The sequence below is a fragment of the Patella vulgata genome, chromosome 2, assembly GCF_932274485.2.
Source record: "Patella vulgata chromosome 2, xgPatVulg1.2, whole genome shotgun sequence".
NCBI classification, from domain to species: Eukaryota; Metazoa; Mollusca; class Gastropoda; family Patellidae; genus Patella; species Patella vulgata.
In genome coordinates this window covers 32,696,010-32,716,097 of record NC_065880.2, presented here as the reverse complement: position 1 = coordinate 32,716,097, position 20,088 = coordinate 32,696,010, and the positions used below count along the sequence as shown (strand labels likewise).

At 37.7% G+C, this 20,088-nt stretch overlaps 2 protein-coding genes across 2 annotated transcripts; one reads left to right on the top strand and one right to left on the bottom strand.

The window, feature by feature from the left end:
• Positions 1–1,417: 1,417 nt before the first annotated feature.
• On the bottom strand, positions 1,418–8,314 carry LOC126810334 (uncharacterized). Its single transcript, XM_056099081.1, has 10 exons — positions 8,306–8,314; positions 7,238–7,329; positions 6,361–6,590; positions 5,806–6,056; positions 5,179–5,401; positions 3,732–3,821; positions 3,376–3,581; positions 2,537–2,737; positions 2,118–2,292; positions 1,418–1,562 (listed from the first exon to the last, which is right to left on the bottom strand). The coding sequence occupies exons 1-10, from the start codon at positions 8,312–8,314 to the stop codon at positions 1,447–1,449; spliced, it is 1,593 nt and encodes a 530-aa protein (XP_055955056.1). The 3' UTR covers positions 1,418–1,446.
• Positions 8,315–11,319: 3,005 nt separating this feature from the next.
• LOC126809596 (uncharacterized) lies at positions 11,320–17,799 on the top strand. The gene is made up of 6 exons (XM_050534230.1): positions 11,320–11,621; positions 12,246–12,405; positions 13,497–13,667; positions 14,546–14,637; positions 15,346–15,575; positions 17,489–17,799. Exons 1-6 carry the CDS (start codon positions 11,320–11,322, stop codon positions 17,797–17,799), a joined length of 1,266 nt encoding a protein of 421 aa, XP_050390187.1.
• Positions 17,800–20,088: the final 2,289 nt, after the last annotated feature.

Sequence of the window (20,088 nt, the reverse complement as noted above, 5' to 3'; positions counted from 1 at the left end):
TCTATTAACACTCAATAAATACATAAACGCTCATCTTCTTAAAATATTCGTTTCAAGGATATCATTATGAACGGTCTTTATCGGTCCTCTTATGATCCCAATGTTTCTTAACATTAAGCAACAGATGAACTGTAGGTGCAGTAAGTTAAGATTACGCCGTATCTTTTGAACATCGCTCAATGCAGAGGCATGGACAACTCATATTTCACATTTACCTACAGAACGGTTCACAAAAGCAACAACCAATTCGTTTACTATTATGTCAGTTAACTTAAACAGTGGATATTTCTAGCTGCGACAGATGGGGAAACATGTGGCAACATCTAGCTCAAAAGTACATCCCGACGTAACTAACTATATATATGTATATATTTATAATTCCGCACCAATATTGCTATGCAACATGGTGAAAGAGGTGACAAGCTGATAATAGAAGGAACTACGTTCATGACCAAAAGTAATGGTAGTCTGTTTCATAATGTTAATGATTTGGAATTTATTTTTGGGTAATTGCCTATAAACCCTTTCAAAAAGCTAATAACGTTCTCATCCGATTGATGATTTGAAAATCTCGAACAGCTAAAGCTATTTTTTAATTACTGGTGAATAAGGAAGATGTAGTACTAGTTATTCTATAACGATATTTCTTCACTGGTTGTTAACGTTTAGGGACATCGGCCGTCCTTCACATAACGGACAATTTCATCAGTCGAAAGTGCTCAACTTTCTCCTTACCGGTTGTAATATACACCACTTCGCGATGTCAAGGATCGATATTACGTCCCCTGTTCTTCAATATTTTCATTAATGACTTACCATAAATCTCTCTTCTAAACCCGACCTCTTTGGCTTTTAAACTAATTTTTAATGTCCATCATAATGCTGAACTGTACCCAACAATAAATAATCTTAAAAATCTAACAATAGAAAACCGTCATGCTCATGCCTACAATTTATGTAACTTTATCTCCAAAATTTTGTCTAAGCAATGTCCTAATTATCTGTGCGATCATTTGTCTTTCTATTGAACTATCTAGACCAACATTAATAACAAACTAATTACTCTGCGACCAAAACTTAATACTGTAAATTATAACAGTATCCGTTTTAAAGGCTCAAACCTATGAAATTCTCTACCATCTTTGATAAAACTGCCCCCTAACTTCAATTCGTCATGAAACAACAATTTAAATATCTTAATGTCAAACAATAATATTGGTACCCTCTTTATAAATAATTTATAGCTAAGTTTACCTTGTTTTGCGTTTGCTTTTATGCCTTTGCAGTAATCGTACATTTTGTAAGTTGTATGTTTCAAACACACACCCACCCACTGGATTCTTCGACCCATTCTCATTATTATTGTAGCCCCCTCCTCTCTCTAGGCTTTATAGAGAATATCACAAAACGAACAATATAATTTATTAAATATTTAAATAACACCTTCTAAAAGCTACCCAGCAATTTAGCTCCATGTACATCAAAATGACTCTGTAAAATATTGGAACCAACTGATTTCTTCTGGTTTGGTTGTTGACCACCAACAAATACATTTATTCTTCCTGAAATGATATTGAGCAGTTTTATACACTTTATCTAATAATAAAATGCAATTCATTCGAGACATTGACTGTTTATCAGCTATCAAGTAATTTAAGATTGTATTGATTTAAGTCATGTCTCATGCTTAGGATATATAGTAATTGAGGTTAGAAGCCATGTCGATCTCCACGTTCATGGATAAACTAAGCTTTTCTTCAGTCGTCAACTCACCCTTGTAAGATCGAAAACTACGGCTGCGTGAAACTGATAGACTGTGAAGTATAGATGATAATAACTTACGTCAAGATTGCTCAATTTCCTTAGATTTAGATGAACATGCTATTGGTCCAAAAGTCTACATGGGGCTTTAAAGAGTGAACCTACCTATATTTGGAGTGTGAATCAAAGGTTTTATAAAATAAAAAGGGTAAAGCTGATTCATAGTAGAAAATGCATAAATTGGAAATGTTTTGTGTATCTAATTAACGGAGAAAAAATGGAAATATTTTTGTTTATCGAATTAACGGAGAAAAATGTTTTTGTTTTATCTAATTAACAGAGAAAAATGTTTTTACCCGCTTCGACTTTCCATCCATTGTTATCTATCCAAAGTGCCATCTGGTCAGCTTGTATTGTGAATTTTACTGTTTTGTGCCCATGAGCAGGAATTGTGATTCGTTCAAAGGATACAAGTTGTCTTTGTTGTGCTGGTATAGCTGTTTGAGCCCAGGAAATATAGACTTGAACAACCTAGATGCAAACATATATAGCCTATATTTATCTCAACTCGATCCCATTTGAAGCAAGTTTAATTTAAATCCATTAAATATCTCTAACTTAAATGTCATCATACTAAGAAGCTAATGTCGCCATTAGGGGGATCAGTTATAAGGATAAAATCTTCAGTATAAAATATAATTCGAACTCTAAAATCTGAAGACAACCTCTTCTCAAACGTATAACAATCATGATATTTAACTACTTAATAGCAAACCTCATCAGCCTGAACGTTTCCACTATTTGTAACGTCTACAGAACCATGTAATTGTTGACCAGCCGTTACACTTCCTGCCATTTTTAGATTACCATAGTGGAACGTAGTGTATGTTAGACCATAACCAAATGGATAGAGAGGTTCTCCTTGGAAATAACGATAGGTTCTCCCCTTCATAGAGTAGTCAACCATTGCTGGAACCTACATTGGTTCAGATTATATTAGTTAAATCTTAGGTATTCCCTTCATAGAGTAGTTAACCATTGCTAGAACCTGCATTGGTTCGCGTCATATTAACTTTTGAAATCTAATTTAAATAGTAAGTGCAAGTGAACCGCGCCACGCATAAACAGACAGTAATACCAAATACACACTCGGAGACAAGGAACATGAATGACACACCGACATTGCAAGCAGTGGTCATTAAAAGTGAATGGATTCGTATGCCCGTCGAACGCGTCCACTTCCCTGCACAGTCCCGGGTATGTGGTGGTACAGACTCCACTTACAATTTCAACAAACACATGATGCATTTCAGAAAGTGTATGCCATGATCCACCATGTGTTTACGAAATATCTCAATGCTGGTGCCTAGACGGAAACGGTTTAAATTTCTTTTCATTTCTTAATTTTGATTTAATCTGGATGAATTAAATATTTAATTAGTTTAGTAGTTTCAGAGAAAATTCTATTTTTCGGAATGGACACGCCGTTGTTGTTCACAGCTGCACTACTTGGCATTTGAATTTCCTGAATATAATTTTAGGTTTATTTAATGTCACATAATGTAGCATTGGTCCTATCATAGGGATAGAAATATGGTGGTCGTTAACACATACCTGATTAGAAGATACGAACCAAGTATAGGGCAATCGTCCAAACTGTGATTTATTCGTGGTGGTCATTACATTCTTCAGCGCTGTGCCTGTCCCTTGACCAGGATAAAACGCGGCGATGATAGCATTGACTCGGGGACTTTGATCCGCCCACTGGATATTAACAGGTCCACCATTAAAAGTTATCAAAACTATTTTAGCTGATCCACCTAGAATTGTTCGATGTAGGACGTCATTAAGTTATAATATATGGATACGATTACTTATTAGGTGTAATGGTACTATAGTTTATGCATATTATAAATAAGGTTAAAAATGGTGAACATCCTTCCAAGGTTATAAATGGCTAACTTACTTACTGTTAGCAACAGCATCCATAATCATTTGTTTTTGGTGTCCAGGTAGCTCTATGTCATGGCGATCTTTACTTTCACTTTCAATGGCAATCCCTAAGAAAGTAAAACAAAAATTATTAAGTAAATGCAGTTGATATCAGTGGTTGTGAATACTTGTTCCGAATAGACAGGTAGGGGCATATAGATCTCCTTATTCAACTCATAATACGCATGATTTATATGTACAAGGTACATGACGCACATGATTTGTGCACACAATAATATACACAGTATGAGACACAGAACTTAAGCACATCACAACGTACAAAGTACACGACACACATAATGTATGCACATGATAACGTACAAAGTACATGACGCACATAATTTATACTCACAATAACGTACAAAGTATATAACACACACGTAATTTTACACATCATAACGCACAAAGTACATGACGCACATGATTTATACACATCATAAAATACAAAGTACATGACGCGCATAATTTATACACATCATAACGTACAAAGTAAAATCTTAATTCATATTTATATATAAACCCTCTATAAAATATGAACTGACAATTAAATCATCTTTTGTGATCGACCACTTCATCCTTACGGAGAAAAATTTCTACAACTGACATGTCCAGGGCCTGGGCTGAACAGTGAGAGCAGTATTTCACGATTGAATTCCGGCGCTACAGTACAATAAAATTAACAACAATTAGTACAACTCCGTACTGTACATGTTAGTATACAAGCTGTAGATAAAGGAATTAAATGATGTAAACTTGACACTATGTTTAAGAATAAATATTCCTGGATAATGGAGGCTATTACACATTAACAACCCATAAAACGTTCCATATGCTCCTATTGAAAATGAAAATCAGTTGAGGGGTAAAACATCCAGATATTAGAACCCAACGTGCTATTATTGAGTCGTCTAAATTTGACAACGGCAGCTTTGTCTCCATATGATATATTTTTTTATTGCATGCACAATTTCCAGAGCTATACTACAACCATTTAATGTCAGACTTTCCTCAGTTTGGTCATTCGGCAATACTCCAGACACCATACACCATATTCTAATTATTTATTTTATTGTCAACTAAACACCAAATTGTGAAAATAAAAAAAATCGGAATAACTGAATACCTGTCTTCTTTAATAATATTATTATTGTCCTTTATAAATTCCGTTAATACTAAAAAGATTTTCTAAGGCGCCGTTGGTTATTATATTCACTGATTATTTACAGATCAGGATTTTGAAACAAGAATGTATTGAGTTGGGATTTAAACAGACCCACGGACGTTAATTGTTCCATTGACTTTAGTAGTTTATTTAATGCACATATAATTGAAAACATTTCCCTGATACCATGAGGTAAAATCTTTGGAAATACGTGCACGTATAAATCATAAGATATTTCTATAAAGTATATTATAGACACTTACCCAACCCTACGCAGATGAAGACCACGTCAGTTCCCTGTACTGCGTTTTTAACAGAATTAGAATCATAGGAATTGCAGAGAGTATCTTTACAGCCTTGAACATAGTTGGCATGTCTTCCTAAAGATTCCAAACCTCTACGCGGCGTGGTGATAAATTTCCAGTCAGGATAAGTTTGATAATCTCCACTTAATGCAGTAGGAAGATCAGCCATTGGACCAATGATCTGTTAACAATAATAGACAGTGTAATAAACATTTGGGTAAATGCGGTAAAAATCGTACACATCATTTCCTACTTCAGTTTGTAGATTATAAGCAAATAGGGAAACTGGCCAATGTATTAATTGGATGTGAATATAAACCCAATTGACCAATGAACAATGTAAAGAAACATATCAGCGTCCATAAGCTTACATATATGTGATAGTCTCCAAATATTATTTTAAAATAAAAATACGGTATGGTTAATCCAGCTAGTGTATTTTTATATGGATTTAGTCTGGAAAATAGTAGTTTTAATATAGATTGAATAGTGAGTAGTTCTTGAAAAGTCTGCTATGATATATTACAGTCAAACAGTATACAGTGACGTTTCTTTGTCGTTTTTGAAAAATAAATCAAGACTTACAGCTATTTTATTATAAATTGTTTGTCGTAAAGGTAACAGACCATCGTTTTTCAGTAGAACAAATGTCTTCATGGCTGATGATACGGCATAATCTCTATGTTCCTGTCCTTCTATTACTGACATAGTAATGTAGGAATATGGGCTATACTTTTGAGGATCAAATTCCCCTAATCTCATTCTGGTGTAGAATAGAGGTTTAACCCTTTCTCTTAGTAAATTTTCACTTAATCTACCACTTCTCACAGCACTGGCTAAAAAGATCACAAAACTAAGCCGTTATTTTTCAAACTAGCGTACAATATTGACTTAATTCAAAAGCACAGGAAATGTTATCTGTGTGAACTGAAATCAAAATTGCTATCGGGTTTTCTAAGGTAGAAATTGCCTCGTATACTTTAGACAAGCACTGAGCAATTAGAATTACAATGTCCGTATTTTGATTCTGTGCATTAAATAACTTACAATACATGCTTATATTCATTATTCAATAAAGTATGGTTTGATTGATGAAAGGAATATGGCGTATACATATTTTATGTTAGTCAGTTTACGAACCTATAGTATCAAAAGCAACGTTGTGATTAGGGCCCCAAGTCAGTTCAAGGTTGACACCAGCATCAACTGCTGCTACAGCAGCATCAATATTACTGTGTACATATTTATGAGCCCAAACCATGTTCTCTATGGCAACCTGGTCACTGATTACATACCCAGTAAACCCCCATTCCTTGCGTAATATATCGGTTAATAATTTCTTGTTGGCACAAGCTGGAACACCATTGATGCTGAAGAAAAAAATGACACAAATAAAGGTTTAAATTCAAGATATATATATCACATTTTAAAGCAAACCGGCCGCATTGCAGATATTAGTTTGTTTTTATTTTGGACCTGTTTATGTAGGGGTGAATGAGCGAAGACCCGTTTTCACCTAGTGAGAAATATCCAGAAAGAGTAGGTTGATTATATGATTGCCCGGCTTGTAATAATTGACTATAGTTTAATAAAGAGTCGGGTTGTATTCATTAGGGATAATCCGGTTTCACATTTCCTTTACTCCTTCAGAGTTAAAAATCTATGAATCCATTGGGATTGAAATATAAACAGGTCTAAATAATTGATTGATACCCAAGGTTTTAGTAACAATCCCAGGGTATCGATATAGCTATGTTTGGATAGACCTAGTGTGGATAGATCCAAGTCTGCCATTATAATTGCTAGAAAGTCGTGTACATCAGTAACACCATTTACATTAACCCCAATTTCTCCTGATCGATAATAATCTAAATCGCTACTAATTTTGAGATAAGAAATCAATCTACTTACGAATGGACAGCAGATATTGAAAGGTAGAAGTTAATAAATTAAGTTAAGGAATGAGGCCTAGAGAACAAGGAAATCTGCCAACCTAGGTTTATATTGAACTACTTACCTATTATAGCTACACATCATGCTATACACTCCGGCTTTGGCACAATATCTAAAAGCTGGGAGAAAGGTTGTTCTCCAATCTCGTTCTGACACCTGTAAAAAGTGATAATAGATAAGCTACAGTCGTTAGATGTGACAAAGTGCTCCATAACTTGTATCATATGGAGACTATATTTTATACCTGTAAAATGTTTATTTGGATGCATTGAACCAATTTGAGCCCCAACTGTGCGAAGCGTAAAAGTCACATTTTTGATCTACGCTATAAGCTATACTGTCCACTACATATATACACATCGACTACATACATGCACGTATTTAGTTACGGACTTAATAATTTCCTCATGTAGTGACAATGTCCGTGATTTCATAGAATGCACAGTAAGCTATACGAAAGTATATAAGACCCTGAGGCGAGAATCTTGGTTAGAGGAGTGGAGACGGGCGTATGGACTCACCTGAATTCAACCGCTGCATTGGCAGAGGCGCGGAATGGTTGTCCTTAAGTAGCAATGTACCGTGTTTATATTCATATTTATGTTCCTGATGTATTTATGTAGCTGTTTCATATTCTGCCCCCGATGTAAAGAAATCCTATATTTAAGAAACTGATTTCTTTTATCTCTATAGTGTTACATAGCTTGATTAACCATACATTATGCAAGAGCTAAATCTGCATATTGCAGGTCTTAATTTAGGCCTTAAATGTTATATAAACTCTTAACTAGAAATTTATTAACATGACAAGCCCATAATCAACAGATTTTCAACAGATTTGAATCCGATATGTTGATGATTAACCGTAAAAATGGATAATAGAGCCTTTGTTTACTATCGTAACAACGGTAACACTGACAATCGAGGCTACTGTGTTATTAAAATGAGTATAATATCTTGGCTTAGAATGAGGTAATTTGACTGAGATTTTCAGCATATTTCCTTTACATTATATATCTTTTAACAATTATAGTGAGAAATGTCGGCTTTTTATTCAATCTTCCATAACGTCGCTTTAAATAAGGTACATTGACAGATTGTACCGCGTAAATAGGATCGAGGTGGGTATTACTAGAAACATGCCAACCAATGGAAACATATAATTTAATATACAACGATTAAATGAGTGTGTTATTTTTTATATTATACATCTATGCTAATGGGCAATAAGGTGAACATGTGATCTTATCAATATTACGATCGTATTTTCCGACAACCCAGAAGACATTATCTACTACAAGAAGTCTGCGGTGCTTTTCTTTTGTTGCAAAAATACATAAATGGAACACACTTATAGTTCATACCTTTGAATCAAATGAATTTCTGTTTACGGGGACATTTTCCGGACCACCATGTACATCTAAATGTTTACATCCAGCAGTTGCTCTCACATACCGAGAATGGTTACCTTGAAGACCATGGACAAAGGCTGTAGCTAACATACCACTAAGATATGGATCTTCGCCATATGTTTCCTGTGAATATAGATGGGTGCGAACAATAAAATATTTTAAAAACCTTTAACTGGCTCCTGATTATTTTATCATATTATTAAGAACACGTTGTAATGTTGCTCATTTATTAAGAAATTTGTAAAGCTCACATGACTACTAATCAGTGTTGTAATTTAATATCCAAGTTCCACTATGCTTCGGGGTTGGCCGAATGTTTTGACGTTAGATCACAAGGACTGTCATTGACTCAAGTGGCGTGGCTTCGGCTCTCCGCATGAACGTGAAAAGGAGTAAGGACACCTGTCCAGCCTTGTGGGTGTTCTCCGGGTCCTCCGGTTTCCTCCCACTGCTAAAAGACCCCTACTAACCATGTGTTAGTCCCGATATGACCTTTTCTGTGTCGAGTGGACGTTAAAACCCATCTTCTCTCTCTCTCTCTCTCTCTCTCTCTCTCGGCTAAATAAAGTACCCGGTGATTTGAATGGTTAAATGACAAAACGGAAACATACAGTTCTTTAGCGGACGGATTCAGCACAACCGAGTAACGATAGTGTAAAATGATAAAACATATGATAGATCAAATTCTTTGCGCGAACTTTTCTTAATTACAAAAACTCTTATGTACTGAGACGCAATAAAACCGCGCCACTTTTAAAAAGGATGACTGTATATCTCGAATGAGGGACACACTTTAATGTTGCAAGACTGAATGCCACAAAAAATGATCACGGCGATAACACGTCACAGTGGTGATCATGGTTGGGCGGAAACACAAAAGAATGAATGGGAATGTTAAAAATTACGATTTTATGGCGAAGAATTCGTGTATAAAATGGTGTCTTCTAATACTAGGGCGAGTAGAACGCATACAGTTCTGTGAAGACGCAAGGATATGCCAATGTTGCCAGCTCGCGTTGAGTTAATTCAAGGGAAGGGGCGGTCGCTGAAGGGTTTGGCTGCTATTTCACACGACCATCCTGAGATTGACTGATGGTTTCCAGCAGACAGGAGTCCATTAAAGATCGACAACACCACAACAACATATGTAGAATCGCCCACTGCCAGTGTCGCTATGGATGCCTTTGGCAAGCCCTCTTTTCCAGTCTTTAAAAATGGACCATGTTGGACAATATTGGTGATATCGGATGTAGTCTTTCAGAGTTCCCGTCTGCATAATCTCAGTCAACTAGACGCAGACTGGAGAATGATCGCACCCACAGTCAAAGGCATCTCTTCTTCTGGCGCTGATGTTGCTAGATTTGTAAACACACGCTATTGCCCACTAGAAGTACGGATGTAATCTAATTAAATGTCTATCCTACAATTATGCCAAAACTCATATTTCAGAAGCATTATGTCTCGCAGGCATTTTCATACAAGTTATTAGCGCGTTTTCATTGTGTCGCAGTATATCTATCAATAGTACAGTTAGAAGGATACGAACTGCACGTTAACCGTAGTGACTATACCTGGTTTCTTCCCCATCGAGGATCTCTCATTATATTAATAACCGGTGCGTAACAGCTAGCTCCAGTAATCGAATCGTACTTATTGTGTTTGACAGCGTCGTTGTGAAAAGCTCGTACTTCTTCTCCACTTACTTCAGCCAATCTGTATACTTCGTCATGACTGTAAAATAGTATTTTTTAAATAGACAATACAGGATTACCTTAATGTAAATTCATCTAGACCACACACCCGGAATAAATTCAATATCACGTCAGGCAATGTTTTGGCGGAATGGAGCTGGGTTCAGGTTTTTCGTTTTAGAATAATTAGGGATATTTAACATAAAGTTGATAAGGGCCAATTCCAGGATGGGATTATCTATTGGTATGAAGATCATTTGTAAAATACCACTATTATGTCAATACCTCCATGTGGCGGCTATTCCAATTGCTTGTGGAAATGCTGTAGCTTTATGCCACACTGCTCCGTGTAAACATTCTGTATCCCATTGGTAAGGTCCTATGCCTAATCTTGTTATAGCTGGAGCTGGACCATTTTCACCTTGACCACCTCTTGCCATCTGCATGGCCATTTCATCCACAGTTAGTCGTCCTACCAAATCATTCACACGAACGTCCCATGATAAACTAGTATCTTTAAAAGGATAATCCTGCAGAGAAAACTCTACTAGTAAAAGTAAGACGAACGTGTGCATTAAAGCCATTGTACTAATAATAAAATACGTCGAAGGTTCACAGTATTTATTACTAGCATTTCTTATCATCATATCTTTGAGCAGTTTATAATATGGTCTACATCTTAACAGATGTTAATTTGTACACTTCTTTCGGTGCCACGATAAGAATCTAACATTAGTTATACAAGTACACGCATACTGTGTGCGTCATGGTTTGGTTCAATAAGACCCGAATCCGTCGACGTTCATAACTCAAACGTTCTACAAAGACCCACAATTTTCTGCCCATTTCAACTTGTAAAACATTTAATTCAAGGATGTATTTTGTGTCACTACTTAAGATATGGCTTAGAACCAACCACCTGTTTCCTCTTTTAGTGTATGTTAGTGTCCTACTAAACGACATAGCATAATATGCCTATCCTTGATATGTCGTGCTCTGATATAATACGGTGTGACACTGCAAGTCTTGGTGCATTGTTCGAAATGATTTCACTAAAGAGCTTTGTTGCTATATTTCTTCTGGTGGAGAGTTCATTGCAGGATTTTCCATTTCGAAATCCTAACCTGTCTTGGAATACTCGGGTGGATGATTTAGTAGGGAGATTGACTCTAGATGAAATCACCTTACAGATGGCCAAGGGTGGTGCTGGTATAAATGGTCCAGCTCCTGCTATATCACGATTGGGTATTGGACCGTATCAATGGAACAGTGAATGTTTACATGGGGAAGTGGGGCAAATGGCCACGGCTTATCCCCAATCTATAGGACTTGCAGCGTCGTGGAGGTAAATTGATTTGCAATTATGAATTCATTATTTATAAACAATGTAACATGGGACATTTTTACATATTTTACAGTGGTTCGTCATTTGACAACATTTATATGCGATACGGAACTGTTTTGTTATTTGTGGTTTCCTGCACCTGTAATATGTTCGGTGTAACAAACCATAGCCTAAACTTCGGTAATATGCATATCGATAATAAGGCTGGTCGTCCGTGATTGTCGTGTAATAAACAACCATCAATACGGTATCGTGTGGTCTAGAAAGCTTACCCAAAAGGGTGCACGAAACCAGTCACGTTAAAACCAATGCAGATACAACTGTTCGCCTTACTTGCCGAACTAGGTGTTTTTTCTATGAATGTAAATTTATCCAAAAGAGATGCATTTCAAGAGTGTTATGGTCGTCATCGCGATCTTGTGGAAACGCATTCGTTCTAAATCTCGTGTTCATGTATCACTCGTTTTAATGAAGCTCACTTTGTTCGCGGTTGGAGAACCTTGCCGGTTAAACCTATTTTTCACAGGACATCTGATAGTCAACTATAAGACATTATCTTATTTGGATAGTCCAATGGAATGTTATCTCTCACGCTTAGCATCGCCTTGCAAATCACTTTTGCAGCTATGACGTAGTCCATCGAATGGCAGAGGCCACCTCAGAAGCTGTACGAGCGAACCACAATAAAGCAGTAAATAACCATAACTATGCTGATCGAACAGGGTTGAGTTGTTTTTCTCCGGTTTTGAATATAATGAGGGATCCTAGATGGGGCAGAAACCAGGCGAGTATTGCAAATGGTTTATTTCTAAACTCAGCAAAGATATATTAGCAAGATTAAACATAAGATTAAATGATAGACAGATTGACTCTTTCGTGTTGATATTCATTTGGAGAGTCAGTATTCGTCCGACCGTTGAATGGCTCTAGAAATATTTCACGTGGGTTACGTCCCTAGAATACGTTATGTGTGTGATGGGGGAGGGGCATCAGTTGATTCTAAAAAAAAACATACGTAAGTTAAGTGTTGGTTGTACATGTGAAATAAGTTTGGCAGAATTTTGCTATTTAAAGTAATAGCATTATATTAATTATGGCTTTAACTAATTATTGATTTCAAGTCACATCTCACGCACTTAATTGAATGAGTGGTGGGTTGACACATGAAAAGATTTATAAAACCAAAACATAGCGGGTTCTGTGTGAAAACAAAATATCACCAGATCATGGTGGTAGGAAAATTACTATTGCATCATTTGGCTTAGTAACCAATCATTATTAATTACGCCACATTTGACCAATTAGATATTTAAAAGGCGAAACACAAGTGTATAAAAACATCAGAGCTCTAGTCGATCGGAAGACAGCCGCTAGATTCTTAGAAAGGAAGATATAGCAAGTTCTATCAGCAGACTCGCTTTGGCGAGTTTGGATGGAGGTGGGATTGAAAGGGCGACTTTATTGTAATCTATGCTTGTAACCTATGTATCCATTTAGCTACCAAATCCTGTAAATGTTGTAAAGTACTATAATATCAAACAACTAAATCCCGACTCGTGTGGAACCCATTATGCGCACGCCCGCTTTTATTTTCAATTAGCCGTATAACACTGGTATCAAACCTTTTCGCCGGTTGACAAATCTAAATAAATGCAATTAAAGTTCATTACTCACACTCAGAGTTTAATGTGATTCCTCTTTTAGTTGGTCGGGGAGGACCATTCCGCTCTCTATCTCCCCCTCTCTCTCTCTCTCTCTCTCCTTGCAAGCGGAAAACGGAATCCATTTTAAGTTTCGTTGTTCCCTACTTTTGTCTTTAATACCCAATGGTTCCGGCATCCGTATAGCTTAAGTGTGGTTTGTTTCATTTTCCAGGAAACCTACGGAGAAGATCCTTATCTAAGTGGTATGTTCGGTATAGCTTTCGTGAAAGGTTTACAGGGAAACCACTCGCGATATATTAGAGCTAATGGCGGATGTAAACACTTTAATGTTCATGGAGGCCCAGAAAATATTCCTTCATTTCGGTGGAATTTTAACTCTAAAGTAAGTATTCTTTTAAGATTGATTTTGTAAAAGGCGTAATGGGATCTTAATAAAGAGCTGTCTGTCTTCCACAAGACAAACCAGCAATCCTTGACGCCTGATATTTGGTTGGACACGAGGCCCACAACTTGATCATGACCTGGAGAAGAAACTGACTGAATTAAAATCCATTGGGTGAAGCAACGAACGGACATGCGTCATACAATGTGTTATCGAGGAATTTTGTCCGGACAGCGGCACAACGGCCTATTTTTATTTTGAATTCAAACTATCAATGGTTCTATTACGTCCTGTCTGAACGACTATGCGCTATCTCTTGCCAGGCCCTAAGCCCTGAACCTCTGACAAGGGGAACTCATCAAGACTTTCTCAGTCAACACCAGGATAGAACACGGGACCTCCAGGTTAGCGAGCCAACGTCTATGTCCCGTTTTCCACGTACTCATTGTCGCCGGTTACATGAAAAAGGCCCAATTAAATTTGAATTAAACCGACTATATCGCGTACGTGGAAAACTTACTGAGTCGCCGTGGCTCTCCAGAATCGTTGGAAATCTACACGATCAAGTTCACACCTTTTGTCATAATTTTGTTTACGACCAGACTCTATAATGTATAGACATCTTGATACAACATTGCTTAGCCAAGTAATTGTTGTTTTATCAACTATTGAGATTCATAACTACCTCACTACCCACGCGTTATTACTTCAAATTTACTGAACTGCCAATTTTCTCTCCAAACTCTGATTGCTATATGCCTAATCCTTATATTTTTTAGATTGTAAGTAGACATTTGCTTATGAATCCTTAGAATTAAGGGTAATTTAATCATTAATTTACAAACATAAACTAGGCTATCCTTGTTTCATTTTTATAGGTTTCTATGAGAGATTGGAGAACAACCTTCCTGCCAGCGTTTAGATATTGTGTAAAGGCAGGGGCTTACAGCTTGATGTGCAGCTACAATAGGTATTGTTAGTATACAACAAAGTACATACCCCTATCTGAGTAGCATATCAAATCAACCCGTGACACCAGTAGTTTCTCTACTGGTACTCATATTTAATTTCATATATACGATGGGTTGGGTTTGTCAAGTTATTAGTGAAATTGACGTTAAGTACGTGGCACAACCATTGGGTCCACTCGTGTACGTTAAAGAACCCTTGACATTTTGAATTCAATGGCGAGCGTGTGGGGTGGGTTAACAGGTGTAACCATAAGAATATTTCCATAGTATTTCACGGAGTGAACTTTCGATGCGAATGCCATACATGGTGACACAGTTCTTATTTGGATTTTTAAAAACTTTGCTCAAGTGGTATTTCGCCAGTGTGAGTGCATATATTGTTGGGAGGGTTGGCTGGATGGCCGAATGGATGGCACGTGCGCGCTGTATCATAAGCTCTGTCATTGAGTCAGCTGGCATGGTGTTCGATTCCCCGGTTTAACATGACAAGGATTAGGGTCGCCTGTCCAACCTTGTGGGTTTTCTCCGGGTAACTCGGTTTCCTCCCATTGCTAAAGACCCCTACGCGCAAGCGAATTATTGAAATAAAATTGAACCATGTGTTAGTCCCGAAATGACCTAGTTTGTGTCGAGTGGACGTTAAACTCCATTTCTCTCTCTCTCATAGCTAATTATTGTAAATCCTCGCACCATTTTTCTTTTATCAGTATTAACGGTGTACCAGCATGTGCCAATAAACAGTTACTTACAGACATACTACGTAAAGAATGGGGATTTCATGGTTATGTGGTTAGTGATATGGAAGCTGTAGAAAACATCAAAAACGCATTTCATTACCGTTCAAACGACGTTGATACTGCAGCTGTTGCGTTGGAAGCTGGATTAAATCTTGAGTTAGCTGCGCCTGATTACAAAAAAGAGACGCTTATGTCAATTTGTATGTTTTCATTCATTTTATATCTTCCCTGAGACAAAATTACACCATGACTTTGGTTATCACAGCCAATGGGTAGAAAATATAATTATCCATTCTTTACATATTGATTGCAATGTTTCTAGCTTTAAAAACCGTGCGGTAGTTTCCAAGGAGTTCACGGGGCACTTGTAAAACATGCATTGGCTGTTAGAAGGAGTATACATAAACTTGATATAATTTACTTTAATTTCTGGAATAAAGTCATAGACCGCCCATTAAATGCAAGTAAAGGTATCAGAAATTTATATATACTATTCAAAAAAAGTAGGGGATATTTGATTTTGGGGGCATAATACTAAAATATGCAAATGACTACGAAAAAAGTCACTATAGAACCTAACAGAAGAAACATTTCCAGTTACATGTGACGCCCAAACGCACCAATAGCTACCGCATGGAATGCATGTGATGCTTGGGATCATCATGGGGGTCCAACCCAAGATTTGCACGACTCTGACTTTGAATGTTACAGTCATTGTGGCATTGAATTCCAGGGTGGAAACATCAGTTTAATTGTTTTAGTGACCAGAAACCAAATTTTGATATGCGTCGGCTTACCCAAAATGAAAGGTTACGTGCCCTTGGCATGCTACAGATCGGCACAACACAGGCGGTTGTGGCGCGGACGATGAATGTTTCTCAGTCTGTCATAAGCAGGCTATGGTCCAGATACCGTGATACACAATCTGTACAGGACAGACCACGCTCAGGTCGACCAAGGGCGACAACTCAAGCCCAGGATCGATTTATCCGTACCTTGGCCTTGAGAAATCGTGTCATCACAGCAAATCAGATCAGCGCTCGTCTTCAAACAGACACTGGTGTGAGAGTGAGTGGCCAGACGATTCGGAATCGACTGCATAGGGGTCACCTTCGCGCCCGACGTCCTCGCGTGATCCCTTGTTTGAGAAATCATCACATTCAGGCAAGACGTCGTTGGTGTAGGGATCGTCAACACTGGGATAATCGACGCTGGAGCAATGTGATGTTTTCAGATGAGTCAAGGTTCACTGTTGATTTTTTGGACAGACGTAGGAGGGTGTGGCGTCGTCGAAACGAGCGCTTCCAAGACGTTAACGTCATCAGACATGATCGATTTGGGGGTGGTTCTGTTATGGTGTGGGGAGGCATCACTGTTGCTGGAAGAACGGCTTTACATGTTGTTGCAGGGCGTGTTACAGGCCAGTACTACCGGGACAACATCTTGGCAGTCCATGTTGTGCCGTTCGCACGCGTCATGGCCGCCGTTTCATCTTCCAGGATGACAACGCAAGATGTCACAGGGCCAGGATCGTTACAGGTTACCTCCAACAACAGAACATCACCACATTACCTTGGCCAGCACTGAGTCCCGACCTCTCCCCCATCGAGCATGTCTGGGACATGCTTGGACAGAGGTTACGTCAACGTCAACAACGTCCTGCCAATGTCCAAGAACTTGCTGCTGCGTTGCAACAGGAATGGGACAATCTGGACCAAAATGACCTTAGACGTCTCATTAGGAGTATGCCACGTCGGATCAATGCTTGTTTGGCAAACAGAGGAGTATTTACCCGTTACTGACTTGGTTGTGATGCTGTGGTAACTTTGCTGTTTGACCCCGGGTATCATTTTACCCATATAATGGTCAGTCTGTGCCTTACTTAGTCTAACGATCATTTGGAATAAATCGATGAATGTGAACTTCATTTCATTTTGTCATTTGTTTCTTCGTCAGTTTCATTAGGTGACTTTAATATCACTTAAAAATCAAATATCCCCTACTTTTTTTGAATAGTATATTAGACAATGTTGAAATTATCGTATTCCGTACTTGACCTGTTCGAAAAGTTCATTTGGTGAGATGTGACTTTAAAGCTCGTGTTCTCTTCCAGCCGAAGCTGTTCGTCAAGGACAGTTAGCTGAAAGTGTCGTTCGAGAAAGGGTTAAACCACTCTTCTATACCAGGATGAGACATGGCGAGTTTGATCCACCGAATATGAATCCATATTCATCCATCGGCATGTCCGTTATTGAAAATCAATCGCACAGAAACATGGCAATAGAGGCTGCTATGAAATCTTTTGTTTTATTGAAAAATGATGGGACTTTACCATTAAAAACACAGCCTTACAACAAAATAGCAGTAAGTGCTATTCCTCTTGACTTCAGTTTTATAATTAGAGATATACATTTCGAAAAATAAATATTTAAAATAACTTCGCTGAATTTAACAGTAGGAAATGACGACATAACATTATATAACTGCAGCATCTTCCACAAAAACGTTCATATCGAAGGATTATTTAAACACATTAGCTTACGAGTCTCTCATTTTACAGATTATTGGACCAACAGCCGATACAGCATATATATTGATGGGTAGCTACGCATCCAGTCCGAACGCTAAGTTTATTACAACGCCTCGAAGAGGTTTGGAATCTCTTGGTCGAAGCGTCAACTTTGCTGTTGGCTGTACGAACAGTACTTACTGTACAAACTATGATTCTAATTCCATCAGATCAGCGGTACATAATGTTGACGTGGTTTTCGTCTTTGTCGGATTGGGTAAATTGAATTCTTTAGTATTTCGATAGCAAGTAGCACCTTGTGGCATTTGGGATTAAAATACAAACTTTACTGTATATAAGATACTGGCATATTTAGTTGGGTAAATTCTTTTTCATGATTTTGAATTGCAACCAGGGACATATAGTTTTCATACAGTATTCATTGGCGATTATTCTTGATTTCCCATTTTGTAGGAATTTTAATAGAAGGCGAGGGTAAAGATCGACCTGACATTGAGCTACCAGGTCATCAAATGCAGCTTATTCAAGATGCAGTTTATAACAGTAAGTACTTTTGTCGGTTTAGGTCCTCAATGTCTTCATCGATACCAAGGTTTGGATGACTGGATCAGATACAATTCTGTAAACGGACAAAGTAAAAGATGGATGGTCAGTCAATATTCATTGTGCCGTTATGGTTAACAACCTTATTATGATATTTGGGAGATGCTGGGATTTGATCATATTCATCTTGCAATGGTTATGAGAACTAATAGTTCATTACATATTGCTATCGGATAACAAATTTGGCTGATTAATTTATAATCTATACCATAAGACATGGAAAGCACTGCAATATGTATATAGGCTTTGATGGGGATTGTCGATCTGTATTTCGTTAGTATACAAATAGGCTGGCAGGAAAATGATCCGAAACAAATAATTATTGCTTTTTTTGTAATAGTACTCCCAGAAAAACCGCCATCTACCTTGGGCAATTTTGTTTACGGATGATTAGTTTTGGCATCCGACCTCAATTTGAACAATGCTTATAAAACCGCCTTATTTATGTTATTTTCAACTTTACGGACTCTAAATGCATTATCAATGGTATTCCGACGCGGATGGGTAGTGGATCAGTTTTTGTTGACTTTCTGGTGTTGATTAGCAGTTGAGGTTAAATGTTTCAAAGACTTGTTTCAGATTCAATTATGGAGGAGATCACGGCAATAAATATTGTGGGAAAGGCTGGTGAGTGTCGTGATGATGGTGTTCTTGGTCTCATACAGGTGGTTGGTTTGTAATGGAGATACTGATTGGGACGACTTGTTGTTTCTTCGGGCAATGACATCTAGAAAGAGAAGACTGTTGTCTCGTTCTGTTCCCATGGTGAACTTATAATTTCATTATGCTGTGTGTTGAGGTGATCGTTACCAAGTGGGTGTCGTGACCAAACGAGCTTACATTGGTATTATTACAAAAGTCTTTGGGGTCAAGTGAGAATAACAATTTCGAAAGGTAATGGACTGTTTTGTAGTAGACAGAGACTCGGGAGAACACATGTAGCCTGACTTTGAGTGGGTTTTGATGGTGGCAGACGGGTTGTGGTGTTTCGGTGGTTTGTTTCATTGGTCTTGAAGAGTTTTGACAGTGCGGATGTAGTCAGATGTATCCATCATTACAGCTGCCTTCTCTTTGTCCACAGGCACTGTGGAGATGGCCATGTCTTCCTTAAGTTCTTTGAGAGCTTCATGTTCTCTTTTGGTGTGGTTGTTTTGGAGATGATATTGCAGATTTGGTGTCATAGATAATCGACTTTACCTCCTGGTGCTGACTCTTATAACCCCTTCTCAATACTGGTGATATAATCATCATGGTTCTTAGATTTGGTTTTGCGTACAAACTTGAGTTCGTGTGATATTAGAGAGATCGGTTAACATGTGAGGAGGGTAAGTTAGCTATGATTGAAAACGGTTTGGTGATAAATTCATTCTGAAATGCTTTTAGCGGGTGCTTGCTTGTTGAGTTTTAGTCGGTTGATCTTATATATATAATACTTTGGCATTGGCTTCAATCTGTTGCGAAAAGGGTTATATGTGTCACCAGACGTTAATGTGGAAGTGAGCTGGCGACGTTGATCTTCGGATAATTTGAAAACACGCTGTTTTCAGTCCTTAATAATGACGAGAGAATCCTCGTCGAAA